General features: G+C 37.5%; 1 protein-coding gene across 1 annotated transcript; it reads right to left on the reverse strand.

Moving 5' to 3' along the window:
- Positions 1–2,315: 2,315 nt before the first annotated feature.
- LOC145949822 (uncharacterized) lies at positions 2,316–5,504 on the reverse strand. Its single transcript, XM_083060712.1, has 4 exons — positions 5,101–5,504; positions 4,380–4,917; positions 4,020–4,226; positions 2,316–2,630 (listed from the first exon to the last, which is right to left on the reverse strand). Exons 1-4 carry the CDS (start codon positions 5,502–5,504, stop codon positions 2,316–2,318), a joined length of 1,464 nt encoding a protein of 487 aa, XP_082916838.1.
- Positions 5,505–15,374: the final 9,870 nt, after the last annotated feature.

Genomic DNA, 15,374 nt, shown 5'->3' on the forward strand with positions numbered 1-15,374 from the left:
TAAGGACTTAGAGGAGACTCACCCAACCCAGTGGCCTATCTGAGCACCACTCTCAAGAAACTCTATGTGAGTTCTTCCAGTTCGAAAATATTTTTCCTCTCCTCAAGTCCTAGGCTAGACTCATGCCATAGGCATCACATGCAATCATGCATCATACATCATAATGGTCTGCCCACCATCATGATCAACAATCATACACATGTCATAAGACATCACATGCAATAATGCATCAAACATCATAAATCATTATGATCAATAAACATACTCATATCATATCCAACCATTCATACGTATCATCACAATCATACATATGAATCATACCTCACCATACATCATATATCATACATACATGATCTAAACTTCGACTTTAAACATGCATAAGCATCAATTTAAATTAATTATTTATAAATATAATCACGATCGGTGCAGTCAGCTTGCGCCTAGCCTAACACCAACCCAAGAGCTCTAAGCTCTTCCACGCCTGACGCGCTCAACCTGCACCGGGCCTAAACCTATTTAAAGAGTTCAAAACTCTCATCTAAACTAACAAATTCAACCACATGCAAACAATCTAGCTTCCCTTACCTGAAGATTGGCTCAGATAGCCAAAAACTGAACAAAAGTAGAATTTCCCTTTGAGGCTCAACTCGGAACTTCAATCCTCCCAAAACAAGCTTTCTAATCTGAATTTCAAGAAAAGACAGAAGGAGTTATTGATCTAGAGGAGAAAATGAGTTAAAGAGAGAAATTTGGGAGAGAAAGGAGCTCACTGACCCAGAGACCTTCTCTCTAAAACTTCTCTCTAAAACCTCTAATTCTCCTCACGGCCCCCTCACCCCTATTTATAGGCAATCCGGAGTGGCCAGAACGGCCTGTACCGATACTGGAACGGCCCGTTCTGAACTACCAGATCACGCACAAAATCGACGCCCAGAACGGCCCGTTCCGGGACTCATCCGGAACGGCTCGTTCTCCCTATGGAACGGCCTGTGCTCCCTCTGGAAAGGCCCATTCTCCCTCCGGAACGGCCCGTTCTCCTTCCCAGAACGGCCCGTTCTCAACTACAATATGTAGTTCAATTGAGTAGTTTGTAACGACCCGTTCCAGTTTGGGAACGGCCCGTTCTGGGCTACTGAATCAGCCTTTTTTTTTTTTTTTTTTAACATTGTTACAATACTCCCCAACAAATAGGAATTTTCGTCCCCGAAAATAGGCTTACCTGAAAAGAGGAATGGATACTGTTCCTTGAACTGACTCTCTTCTTCCCAGGTTGCCTCACCAGTAGCTGCATCCCAAAGAATCTTCACCAAGCTAATGGACTTGCCACGAAGCTCTTTCAATTTGTGATCAATCACAGCTACCGGTCTCTTCTCGTAGGTCAAGTTCTCTCTAACTTGCACCTCATCCATCTCTATCACGTGACTCGGATCTCCGATGTACTTCCTCAACTGTGAAACGTGAAACACATCATGCAGGTTGGACAGAATCGGAGGTAACGCCAACTGATAAGCTACCAGACCTACACGACGAAGGATCTGATAAGGACCAATGAACTTCGGTGTGAGTTTCTTGGCCCTTACAGCCCTTCCCACTCCAGTAGTAGGTGTCACCCTGAGAAACACGTGCTCTCCCTCCTCAAACTCTAGAGGTCTCCTCCTCTTATCAGCATAAGACTTTTGTCGACTCTGAGTAGCTCTCAACCTCTCCTGAATCTGTCTCACCATTTCAGTAGTCTGAAGAACTAACTCTGGACCAACCACTACTGACTCACCCTCCTGATACCAACATAATGGAGTCCTACACCTCCTGCCATATAGAGCCTCAAAAGGTGCCATGTCAATACTCGCATGATAACTATTATTGTAGGTAAACTCTACCAATGGCAACACCTCCTCCCAGCTACCCAGATGATCCAACACACAAGCTCTCAGAAGATCCTCTAGTGACTGAATTGTCCTTTTCGACTGACGATCTGTCTGTGGATGATAGGTAGAACTCAACCTCAATCTCGTCCCCAACGCCTGATGTAGAGTCTGCCAAAACCCTGAAGTAAACCTTAGATCTCTGTCAGAAATAATACTAGAAGGCACTCCATGCATTCGTACTATCTCTTGGATATATAACTGTGCAAGCCTCTCCAAGGACCACCTCTTGTTGACAGGAAGAAAGTGAGCACACTTTGTCAACCTATCAACAATCACCCAGATAGAGTCACTGTTCCTAGCTGTCCTAGGAAATCCAACCACAAAGTCCATAGTGACACTATCCCACTTCCACTCAGGAATCTCCATCAACTGTAAAACCCCTCCGGGCCTCTAATGCTCAATCTTCGCCTTCTGACAAGTCAGACAAGCGGCTACAAACTCTGCTATCTCCTTCTTCATACCAGGCCACCAAAAACTTTTCTTGATGTCTTGATACATCTTAGTCATACCAGGATGTATGCTAAGACGACTCATGTGTCCCTCCTCTAGAACAGCTCTCCTCAACTCTGAATCACAAGGCAGACAAATTCGACCTCTAAATCTGAGAATTCCATCTGTACCAAGCTCAAAACCAGCTGCCCTCTCAGTACCAAGTAATCCCAAAGTCCTTAACAGCTCTGGGTCCTGTAACTGTTTAGTTCCCACCTGCTTCAAGAACTCATTAGTTATGGTGATCATACCACAACTAATGTGATCCTGAACAACCTCCACCTCTAGTCTCAAATCTCGGAACTGCTCAATCAACTCCAACTCCCTAATCATCATAGCCGACATGTGAATGGATTTCCTACTCAATGCATCAGCTACCACATTTGCCTTTCCAGGATGATACATCAACTGGAAATCAAAGTCCTTTAGAAATTCCATCCACCTCTTCTGCCTCATATTCAACTCTTTCTGATCAAACAGATATTTCAAACTCTTGTGATCACTATATACACTAAATCTCGCACCATACAGATAGTGCCTCCACGACTTCAAGGCAAACACCACAGCTGCAAGTTCCAAATCATGAGTAGGATAATTTCTCTCATGGGTCTTCAGTTGCCTCGAAGCATATGCCACTACTCTCCCTCCCTGCATCAACACACAACCTAACCCCTGATGAGAAGCATCACAGAACACATCAAAATGCTCACCAGTGTTAGGTAACACCAAAACTGGAGAAGTGGTCAACCGTCTCTTTAGCTCCTGAAAACTCTGCTCACAAGCGTCCGCCCAAACAAAAGGCTGATCCTTTCAAGTCAGTTGAGTCAAAGGCATTACTATTCGAGAAAAACCCTCAATGAACCTCCGATAGTAACCCGCCAACCCAAGAAAACTCCTAATCTCTGTAGCAGTCATCGGACGCTCCCACTGAATCACAGCCTCCACCTTGGCTGGATCTACTGCAATCCCCTCTGCCGATATCACATGCCCCAAAAATCTCACCTCGGACAACCAAAACTCACACTTGGACAGTTTGGCATACAACTGTCTTTCTCTCAACACCTCCAAAACCGACCTCAAATGCTCACGGTGATCTTCCAATGATCTAGAATACACCAAAATACCATCAATGAAGACCACCACAAATCTGTCCAAGAACGGTCTAAAGATCCTGTTCATGTAATCCATGAACACTACTGGAGCATTAGTGACACCAAAAGGCATCACCACATACTCATAGTGACCATACCTAGTCCTGAAAGCAGTCTTCGGTATGTCACTCTCCTTCACCCTGATCTGATGGTATCCGGATCTCAAATCAATCTTTGAAAACACTAAAGCTCCCCTCAACTGATCCATCAAATCATCAATCCTCGGATGTGGATACTTATTCTTTATCGTTAATTTATTCAGCTGCCGATAATCAACACATAAACGGGCCCCACCATCTTTCTTCTTTACTAACAGTACCGGGGCACCCCAAGGAGAAACACTGGGCCTCACCATCTGTTTCTCCAACAAATCCTCAATCTGTTTCTTCAGCTCTACCAACTCAGCTGGAGCCATCCTATAAGGAGCCACTGATACCGGTCATGCACCTGGTACCAGATCAATGCTAAACTCAACATCACACCTGGGTGGCAATCCTGGCACATCATCTGGAAACACCTCAGGAAATTCACTGACAATCTCGATCCCAGCAATAGCTCTCTCTGTCTCAATACTCAAAGCTGCAAACAACATGAAACACTCAGCTCCATCCCTCATCAACTGCTCAGCCTGACCCGCTGATACTAACACCTCATCCTCCAACTGAGGAAACACCAACTCTGTCCAAGCACAATCTATAAGGATGTGATGGGCAGATAACCAATCCATCCCTAAGATTATGTCGATATCCACCATGGGCAACACAATCAGGTTCACTCGGAACCTCCTACCAGACACCTCTATCGGGCATCTCACACACATCTCCGACGTCACTACAGAAACTGAAGCCAAAGTAGACACAGACAAATCAACATGCAAAGAAGATACTGACAAACCCAATCTCTTCACACAATCAACAGAAATGAAAGAATGCGTGGCGCCAGAATCGAACAAAAATAAAACATCCTCATCTACTGCCTTCCCTTTCCCCTTCACCAAGTCTGATGAAGTGGAAGCCTCTGCACCTGATAATGTAAACACTCTCCCCGCAGCTGTAGGTCTGGGTGGCCTCGGGGAACTCCCAGATGAAGTCGACGGTGTCTGACAATCTCTAGAGATGTGACCTGGCCTACCACATCTAAAGCAAACATTCTCCGGAAGGGAACAATCTCTAACCATATGTGCTCCTCCACATCTGTAGCACCGCACTGACGATGCTCCACCCTGAGGAGTAGTAGGACGAGGTCCCCTACTAACAGCTTCTCTCTGAGACTGTACAGGTCTGTCATAGGGTCCCCTCTGCTGGCCTCCCCTCCTGTACCCGGATGATCCCTCCTGAACTCTAGCAGCCTTACTGCTGCTACCACCACCCTCCAAACTCTCAACAGTCTTTGCCTTCTCAACCAAGGCAGGAAACTCCACTATGGACATAGGGACTATGACCCTTTTCAGCTCGTGCCTCAATCCCTCTGCAAACTTTCTACATCTCCAAGCCTCAGATATGGCCTGAGAGTAGAAACGAGCTAGATGCTCAAACCTCATAGCATACTCAGAAACAGACAAGCTCCCCTGATGTAATCTCATGAACTCTGCCTCCTTAGTGTATCTAACGTTGTCCGGGAAATATTTCTCCAAAAAGACCCTCCTGAAGCAATCCCAGTCAACAAGCACACCCCTGCTCTCTAACATCTGCCTGGTGCCTCTCCACCAGTACTCAGCCTCGCCCCCCAGCATGTAAACTGCATAAGCCAACTTTCTCTCATTAGAAGATCCCAAAACACTAAAAATCTTCTCCATATCCCTCAACCACTGATCTGCCACATCAAGATCTGAATCCCCTCTAAACTGAGGAGGCTGACATCCCCTAAACTCTGCTAAATCTCTCCCCTCCTGAGAGACCATCGGTCTAGCTGCCTCAGCCGCAGCTCTACCTGCCTCCATATGAGCAAAGTGAGCACTCTACTACTGCATCGCCATGGCTATCATCTCCATGGCCCTAGCAATCTGGTCATACTGGGGTCTCACCATACTACAAGAATTCAAACATCCTATTAGTAACATAATACCCCCACAATTCACCAAAGGCTAGCACATATCAGAGATATGACACAACAGAAACCTAGAAGGATCACTCCCCACAAAGTATCCTAAAAGACTCGACCGACTCTGATACCATAAAAGTGTAACGACCCGCCACGGTCTTTACACTTAGTGGAATCACACTACAACTAGTTAACTAAGAGAATATTAAACTGGATAACACATACATACAGGCATAAATATAAAGATCAAAATAATTAAGTTTCTGTATATAAAATATAGCACCATATATGTACAGTCATCCCAAAATATTCCTTAGTGCCGGTCAAGCACATACAAAAAAAATGTTACCCAATATGGTAACTCAAAACACGAGACTCATACAAGTATTATCATCGCAGTTCCACCACATGGAAACAAAAGGGTAAGCTAGAATTCAAAAATCAATAGTACAAGTACAAAATAAAATCTATATTACACATGCATCCCAAATCCTGTCCCTGAGGACCCTTTCATCTCAATCAATCATTCATTCATCAAACATGAAGTCAAACACCACACTTCATCATATTAATAATCATGCAATAAATGCATCTCATGACAGATATCAATGCATATCAATCATCTAATGCGTCGTCATGCATACACCTAGGAGATCTCCATAATAATAGAGCTGTATAAGTGACATTACATCCTACCAAAACCACCCCAACCGTTTTCACGCCCAATGCGTCCGCTCGGTCACAGCTAAACAGTGTTGAGCTTAGGAGAGCTTAAAGAGTTTTGATGATCACAACATGAGAACAACAACTTGGAGCACAAAAACAAAGTCAAAGAAGAGTCAAGAAAATGCTATGAGTTGGAGCTATGTAATAGAACTTAGGAAATAAATTGTTGTGAATGAATTTTTGTATTGTGTGTGCTTAGTATGCTTTGTGCATAATCAAATCTTATCTAAACCAAGTAGAGAGTATATGATGATGAGTTAAAAACATTGGAAAGTTATTTTGAGTCTTAAAATGAAGTTTTAAGAACTAACTCAAAATAATCGATTATTGTTAAATATAATCGATTATTTCAGCAAATAGGTTAAGTGGAATGCCTTGCTGTAATAATTGATTATTTGCCAAAATAATCGATTATCCCAGGAACAACTCTCTGGAATAATCGATTATCCAGCTAAATAATCGATTATATTGTTCTTGGTTGATTTCCAGAAAATCTGAAGAACAAAATAATCGATTATTCTTTAAAATAATCGATTATCTGTGTCTGAAACTTTTATAAATAGTTTGAACTTTGAGAAACTTTAGACATGAGTTAGAACTGATAAACAATTTGTGAAAAACGTTTTTGTGAGTCTTTGTGACATCTTGGAGAGTTTTCTTTGTGAAATCCAAGAGTGAAAACGTTTGTGAAAAGCTTTGATAGAAGATCATCATCATCATATTCTTGAAAGGGGAAGATAAAGATTTGTTCAAGAATTCCAGGTGAATTCGTTCCTTTTATTCTTTGTGAATCTTTGTGGAAAATCTTGAGAAGGGTTTCTCAAGTAATAAGGTTTCTTGTAGTGGGTTCTACAAGGGGTGCTTTCTTGGGGTCAAGAAAGTGGTTATCTTTAGTATAGAAGTATATGCATGTATGTTTGCTTGTAAACCTTCTTGATTAAAGATAGTGGAACAAATCTTAATCAGGTGTTGATTAAGGACTGGATGTAGGTCACATGTGGAGTGGCTGAACCAATATAAAAGACTTGTGCAATCTTCTTCTACCTTATCTTTTACTTTGAGTAATTGCTTAATTGAATATTAAAGAAGATAAAACTTGATTAACAAGTGTATGTGAATCTTGATGGTTTAAATCTATAATTGAACATTATTGTTGAACCTCATTATGTTGTAATCAAGTGAGCATATTGCATTCATATTTTTGTAACAAGTCTTTAGAAGAGCTTCATTTGGAAATTCTGTCATAGAAAAGTTTTGATTGAAATTAAGATCCAAAATACTCTGATAAATTTTTAAAGGGTCATTGAATCCAATTCACCCCCCCTCTTGGATTGTGCCATTCTTTTCTATCAAACAGGATATATAATCCTCACTTGGGTTTACTCGGATGATGTCACTTACACACTTGGAAGTCCAGATCCACCGTCAGGTATAGCACAGCTGGGTACGGGCTTACCACGACCTTGGCATGCATTAACCAAGTCAACTGTGGAGTTCGCCCACCAACTATCCGCAAGGATCCACGCACCTTCTCGAGTACTTGGTTAAGGGAATAACCCTCGACCTCATACCCTGCTCCAACACTAGCTAAGGACTTAGAGGAGACTCACCCAACCCAGTGGCCTATCTGAGCACCACTCTCAAGAAACTCTATGTGAGTTCTTCCAGTTCAAAAATATTTTTCCTCTCCTCAAGTCCTAGGCTAGACTCATGTCATAGGCATCACATGCAATCATGCATCATACATCATAATGGTCTGCCCACTATCATGATCAACAATCATACACATGTCATAAGACATCACATGCAATAATGCATCATACATCATAAATCATTATGATCAATAAACATACTCATATCATATCCAACCATTCATACGTATCATCACAATCATACATATGAATCATACCTCACCATACATCATATATCATACATACATGATATAAACTTCGACTTTAAACATGCATAAGCATCAATTTAAATTAATTATTTATAAATATAATCACGATCGGTGCAGTCAGCTCGCGCCTAGCCTAACACCAACCCAAGAGCTCTAAGCTCTTCCACGCCTAACGCGCTCAACCTGCACCCGGCCTAAACCTATTTAAAGAGTTCAAAACTCTCATCCAAACTAACAAATTCAACCACATGCAAACAATCTAGCTTCCCTTACCTGAAGATTGGCTCAGATAGCCAAAAACTGAACAAAAGTAGAATTTCCCTTTGAGGCTCAACTTGGAACTTCAATCCTCCCAAAACAAGCTTTCTAATATGAATTTCAAGAAAAGACAGAAGGAGTTATTGATCTAGAGGAGAAAAAGAGTTAAACAGAGAAATTTGGGAGAGAAAGGAGCTCACTGACCCAGAGACCTTCTCTCTAAAACTTCTCTCTAGAACCTCTAATTCTCCTCACGGCCCCCTCACCCCTATTTATAGGCAATCTGGAGTGGCCAGAATAGCTTGTACCGATACCGGAACGGCCCGTTCTGAAATCAGAACGGCCCGTTCCGAGACTCATCCGGAACGGCCCGTTCTCCCTATGGAACGGCCTGTGCTCCCTCTGGAACGACCCGTTCTCCCTCCGGAACAGCCCGTCCTCCTTCCCAGAACGGCCCGTTCTCAACTACAATATGTAGTTCAATTCAGTAGTTTGGAACGGCCCGTTCTGGGCTACTGAATCAGCCTTTTTTTTTTTTTTTTTTTTTAACAATGTTACATAGTGCGACTCTTGGAGTTGCGTGGCAGAGTCTTCAGGGATGTTTTCTGTTAAGTCGGCTTATCAAATCATACTAGCTGAGTCAGTCATTACTGAAGATCATGATATCTTCAAGTTAATATGGTCTATCCCCACCTCTCCTAAAGTTCTCTTCTTTGCTTGGAGGCTTGTAAATCGAGGACTCCCAACTGTGGATAATGTGGCACGCAGGAATATATTACTTGGCAAGCATGAATCTAGATGTATCTTTTGCAAGGTTGATATTGAAACCACAACACATATCTTTTGTACATGTCCGATGGTTGACAGAGTTTGGAAACAGTGCCTTTCCTGGTTAAATTGTCCTGCACCTCTCCCTAGGCAGATTTTTGACCACTTTTCTTTCCTCCCAGCACTAATTCAGAATGAGTCAGAGGCAGAAACCTAGCATACTGTGTGGCTGGCTACAATGTGGACCTTATAAAGGTACATGAATAAGTGTATCTTTGACAGTGGAACATTTGAACAAGGTAGTATAGTTAAAGACATTCTCATTTTTTGTTGGAGGTGGCTATCCACCCTCAAACCATCCTTTGCCTATTCTTTCTCTCAACGGAGTAGCAATCCTGGGCCGTGTATTTGTTTCGACGGGTGTGGATAGGGTAGAATTTTCTGATAATGAGGAGATACAAATGTATCAAGTATTTCTCTGTAATCCTAGAAAACTCTATACTTTGTATATGGGTTCGGGTACCCCTTGTACCTGTTATATATTAATTTTGTTGTTTTCAAAAAAAAAATATCAAAACTTATATCATAGTAATTAATGATTGTTATTTGGTCTATTGTGTCACTCATGATCAAATCATTATCAAATTACTTATATGTGTCTAATTTTGGTTGTTTCAAGCTTAAGATATCTTATACTCAACCTGAGGAGATGTGTTAGAGATCTCATATTGATGAATGATAAGATAATAATAGTATATATAAGTAAAGATTAATCCTCACTTTTAATTTTATAAGGTTGAGTTAACTTAATATATTTTCATGACATTGTATATATGTTTTTTACTTTTCATAATCACTTGTTTGACTTCTGTTGCAATTGTGGCTTTCTTTCATCAATCTCCATCCATTGCAGTAGTGCATCATCTAGTCACGTTGTCATTTGTCATTGTCACATACAAAACAAGGAAATAATAAATAGAAATAAAAAAATTATTTTTATTAGGCTAAGAAAACTTCAAAAGAAAATGGTATGAATGTAATGACATGGCATAGTCCTTACACGTAACAAAATCACTAACTATTGGTAAAAAAAATACAATTTTTGTCTAAGATTATCATATAAACAATTCTTGGATATACTAACAAAAATATATACATATATAGAAATTTGCATCAATATCTGAAATACTAAACAAGTATATATGTATATAGAGTAAACCTAAAGAAGCAAGCATAATGTAACCTAAGTTTCCAGTCAAGCAACACTATACAAAACTATACAGAAGTAGCCCTTTAGCTACACCTCCACCTATTAGCACGACTCTCCACACGCTCGACTCCTTAAACCTAGCCCTGTCATGCTGCCATGTAAACCTAATCATCACAATCCAACCATTAGGAAATATGCAATGATAAACTAGATTTCAAAAGAAACCAACATAAAGCAAATATAAAAGTATAACAAATATACAACTAACAACCACATGTAAACCAACAACAAGATATAACTTGTGATTTATATCATACAACATCCAACATGGCATCAACAAGTTCGAAAGGCAAGCAATTCAAACAAATCATACTCACACCATAACCATGCCATACAACCATGTAATCACCAAAGCAACAAATCATGCCTAAATGCCTTAAAACATTTTTAGCATCACACCTCAACAATATACATTTATATGCATTATCCCAAGTCAATGGATATATATCTAACAATATTAATTAACTTACAACATATCAATGCATTTCAACAAATTCAACCAAACGACCATATAAGAGGCACATCCCAGAAATTGGGCAAATAAGGATAAAACATGATAAAAAAGTGAAATATCGTGAAATAAAACCCTCTTGAGAAGCCATCATCCCTCTCAACTTGTGGCGTTAATAAGAGGCACATATCCCTCACAAATTTTTGACGGAGTTAATCCGTCACAAATTTGTGAAGGATTTAAATTTGTGACGGAGTCACAAATTCCATCACAAATTTGTGACGGAAACAAGTCCCTCATTAAGTTCGTCATAATTTGTGACGGAATTTTATTAATTTATGGACATTTAATATTAGAAATTAGTGACGGAATTTGTGATGCCTGATATTAATTCCATCACTGATTGTGACGGACTGAAATTATCTGTCACTAAATATTTTGTGACAAAATCAGTTCCATCACAAATTCTGTCACAAATTTGTGGCGGAAACAAGTCCCTCATTAAGTTCGTCATAATTTGTGACGGAATTTTATTAATTATAGACATTTAATATTAGAAATTAGTGACGGAATTTGTGATGCCTTATATTAATTCCGTCACTGATTGTGACGGACTGAAATTATCTGTCACTAAATATTTTGTGACGCAATTTTTGTGACGAAATCAGTTCCGTCACTAATTCCGTCACTAATTTGTTTTGTGACGGATTTTATAAAATTTAGTGACGGATTTGTTCCCTCTCTAATTTTAATTTTTCTTATAGTGCCTTAACAACATACATTTATATGCATTATTCCAAGTCAATGGATATAGATCTAACAATATTAATTAACTTACAACATATCAATGCATTTCAACAAATTCAACCAAACGACCATATATATATATGTGAGTGTGTGAGAGTGTGTGTGTGTGTGTATATATATATATATATATATATATATATATATATTATTCCAAATCAATATACATAGAACAACTATCACCAATCAACATACAACATGCAATAGATTCACCTAATTAACCTATTCATGTTTAACACTTAATCATACATTTAACAAGAATTTTCAAAGCAACCTGTGCCTAGTGCCACACACCTTAGGCCTAGTGTCATTGAGGTAGGGAGCCATTTGCCTCACCTATGTTCGACGCAATACAACTCGTTCCTAGTTGGATTAGGTAGAAATCCTTGGGTCTTCACACTTGGCATGGCAAAGTCCCACGCCCAAGGCCATTTCAATATAAGGCAACTCTTTCTCCTCATATCTGGTGCCACTTCTTTGGCACCTAATGTCAATCTAAGCAAAGTGAATTCTCTCACCTCACACCCAATACCATTCAACCCACACTTGAGGTCATTTTAACCTGAGACAATTTTCTCTCCTCGTGCTCGACATCACCAATCTTGCGTCCAACATGAACAAGATAGAGAGTCTTTGATTGAAACAACATTTGATGCCATGAAAGCTCGCTTAGGGTGATGGTGAGTTCTACTGTTACAAATTTGGTTCAAACCACCTAAAAATAGAATATCACCAACATGGAAGGCAAGAAAACACTTATACACATCATTAATAACTCATTTTGCACCAAAATAAAAAAAATGCAGCAAAAATTCTCCAAAATCACTAAGTTTTCTCATTGATAGCCAAAAATATCAAATTCAACTATCACCATTCATAATCATGCAATTCAACCATATAATTGCAACTATTTAACTTCCAAATCACATAATCAATCCATCAACAACCAAACAATTCAACAATAATCGAGGATTTAGCTTCCCTTACCTTAACTCCAAACAAAAATGAGAAAGGAGAATAAGAAGAATGGCTTTGCCAAGAACTCTATACAACACACCTTGATTTTTAGCAATGAGTTTTTAATCAACACCCACCACAAATCATTGATGATCTTCTACACCTTTGCGAAGCCTAAAAAGAAGAAAGGGAAGATTAGAACTCTAAACTCATTCTCTCTAGTTTATCTTTCTAAGTTTCTGAAAGCTTATTATGTAACATCTTGATCATTTTCCATAATATAATAAATTAACTTTTATAGAAAAATTATATTATTATAGGCTTGATTAATTAATTAATTAAATTTATAATGTGAACAATATTTTATTAATTAAATAAAATAATAAAAGGAGTGGTAGATTAGAGAGTTTTGATTGGACTCTAGACCCAACCCGAAGGCTTATTAAAATGAAATAAAATAAAGGAGATTAAGTTGTTATGCATCTTTTGAAAAATCTAGAGCACTCGAAAGACAAAACCTTGAGGAAATTATTATAGGAGACATGAAATAGTGGTCAAAGCTATAATTAAGAAGCACATTGTTCCACAGGATTGTCACTCTAGGTAGGGGGAGTGAGATTGTCAAATTCACAAGCATATATGAGGGATAAGGATAGAGAGGTGAACCCTAAGCCTCTTAGATTATTTGTTGAAATTGTATCATTGTGTATGATTATGATTGTGAATTGAAGAATTTGATTGCATAAGCATGATTTTTGGGAGAATAAACTATGCAAATCATGGGTTTGTGAAGTGTGAATTCTATAATGGCGTTAGGCAGTTGTACATTAGTTTTATTCAAACAATATTTTTTATGTATTTTGTTTGTTTAATAAAATTATGGTTAAAGTATTGTGAATCCTTTTACAATGTATTGATGAGAAAAAATTCATTATATTTTTTTTATTTTATAAAATTGTTATATTGTAATTATTTATTTATTTGGGGTAGAAGAGTGTCATATATGAGATTCAATTCTTAATAGAAATCTTAAATGCTTCTTTATGCAGGATCAAACTGAATCTCTATTTAGAGAAAACCTTTTAAAACACTTAAAAACTCCTAAGAAATTCCTTATCTCCTAGAGTCTTTCAACATTTCACCTCATAATAACTCAACACATAATTAATGATAAATAAATATAATAATTAACAAAAGGTACAATATTATAATGAAAAGATTATTAATTTGATAATCAATTATGCATTAAAAAATAGAAAATCCGTTATTACATTCATAAAAATTATTTTCCTTAACTAATTGTGTAATTAACTAGTTATTACCTCTTCGATTTTTATTATTAAACACAATTTAAAAAAAAATAATGATTATTTTTATAAGTCACTTTACAAATTAATCAGATCACCTTAAAATAAAGAGAGATAGATTATTCACTTTAAATGTTCTGATATTGACAACTATCTCCTCTTAGTAAGTTTTCTATACCAAAACAGACTTTTATTCAAATTGAAGTGTGTTTATTTAATTAAATAAATATTAATTCTAAATCGAAGCTTTCAACCTAAATCTTTCTCGTAGTAAATTCAAGTGACCCGTCAAAGGGAGTATTTGAAACACGCATACATGTTCCAAAGAAACGTATTTTAGCAGGAACTTAACCTAAATCTTTCATTTTGATTTAGCCATTGATTAGCAACATCTAGACTTGTATCAATACCAGGGTCTGGTACTTGTCGCTTTCAAGTTTGAGTTTGAGCTTTGAATAAAAAGCCAACAGAACCGAAAGTATAGTCTTTCATGAAATTGTGGAGCTAGCGGTAGTTAATAGGAAACTGGAAGTGGGAAAGCTGTTATTGCAAGTAGACTTTAATGTGTGGCCACATTATATCTTTGCATGCCAAGTGCATCGGTAGAATAATATATTCTCCGTTCAATAATGATTATAAAAAAAAACTCTTCGATCTATTTTAATTGCTGTTTTAGCATTTTTTTTTTAAATTTTACTATCGCTTTTCAATATTAATATTAAAGTAATATCAAATATATATTTTCTCCTGTACTTTAATCATTATTAATATATTCTTTAATTATTAGAAAGAATTCGAAAGGTTTAAAGTATATTGAAAAATTGTATAAATTATTTTATAAAATCATTGTATTAATTGTACTTTTTAACTTGTGCTAAACTTTTAAGGGTCTATTTGATGGTAGAATAAGATAATTATATTCTATCTTGTTATAATTTGTTATTTGTTGTGCCAACATCATATGAGAGTGTTATTGGTAATATATATATATATATATATATATATATATATATATATATATATATATATATATATATATATATATATATATATTATCTTGGGAGAACAATTGGATTAGAAACTAACAAGATAGAATAACTTTTTCTTCTATTCTTTTTATATTCATTATATTATATATAATATTATATTGAATTATATTAAATAATATATAGTATATTAAATTATATTATATAATAATGTATATTATTTCATACAAGTGTATGTTTTGACTTGCTTAAAGTCTAACATATTTATATATAATAATAAAAAAAAGAGACACTTAATGTCTCTTTATAGTTTCTTTCTATATATTAAAATAGTTGTAGCAA

The sequence above is a fragment of the Cajanus cajan genome, chromosome 7 (assembly GCF_000230855.2).
Source record: "Cajanus cajan strain Asha chromosome 7, NIPB_CcT2T_4, whole genome shotgun sequence".
NCBI classification, from domain to species: Eukaryota; Viridiplantae; Streptophyta; class Magnoliopsida; order Fabales; family Fabaceae; genus Cajanus; species Cajanus cajan.

Excerpts from the sequence above, each read along its gene's own strand:
- LOC145949822 (XM_083060712.1), bottom strand. The coding sequence starts at position 5,504 with ATGGAGGCAGGTAGAGCTGCGGCTGAGGCAGCTAGACCGATGGTCTCT. Across the intron at positions 4,227-4,379 it reads TAGTGACGTCGGAGATGTGT|TTGGAGGATGAGGTGTTAGT; the intron begins GTGAGATGCCCG and ends GTGTTTCCTCAG. Across the intron at positions 2,631-4,019 it reads TTGAGTTTAGCATTGATCTG|GTGGGAACTAAACAGTTACA; the intron begins GTACCAGGTGCA and ends TTCTTGAAGCAG.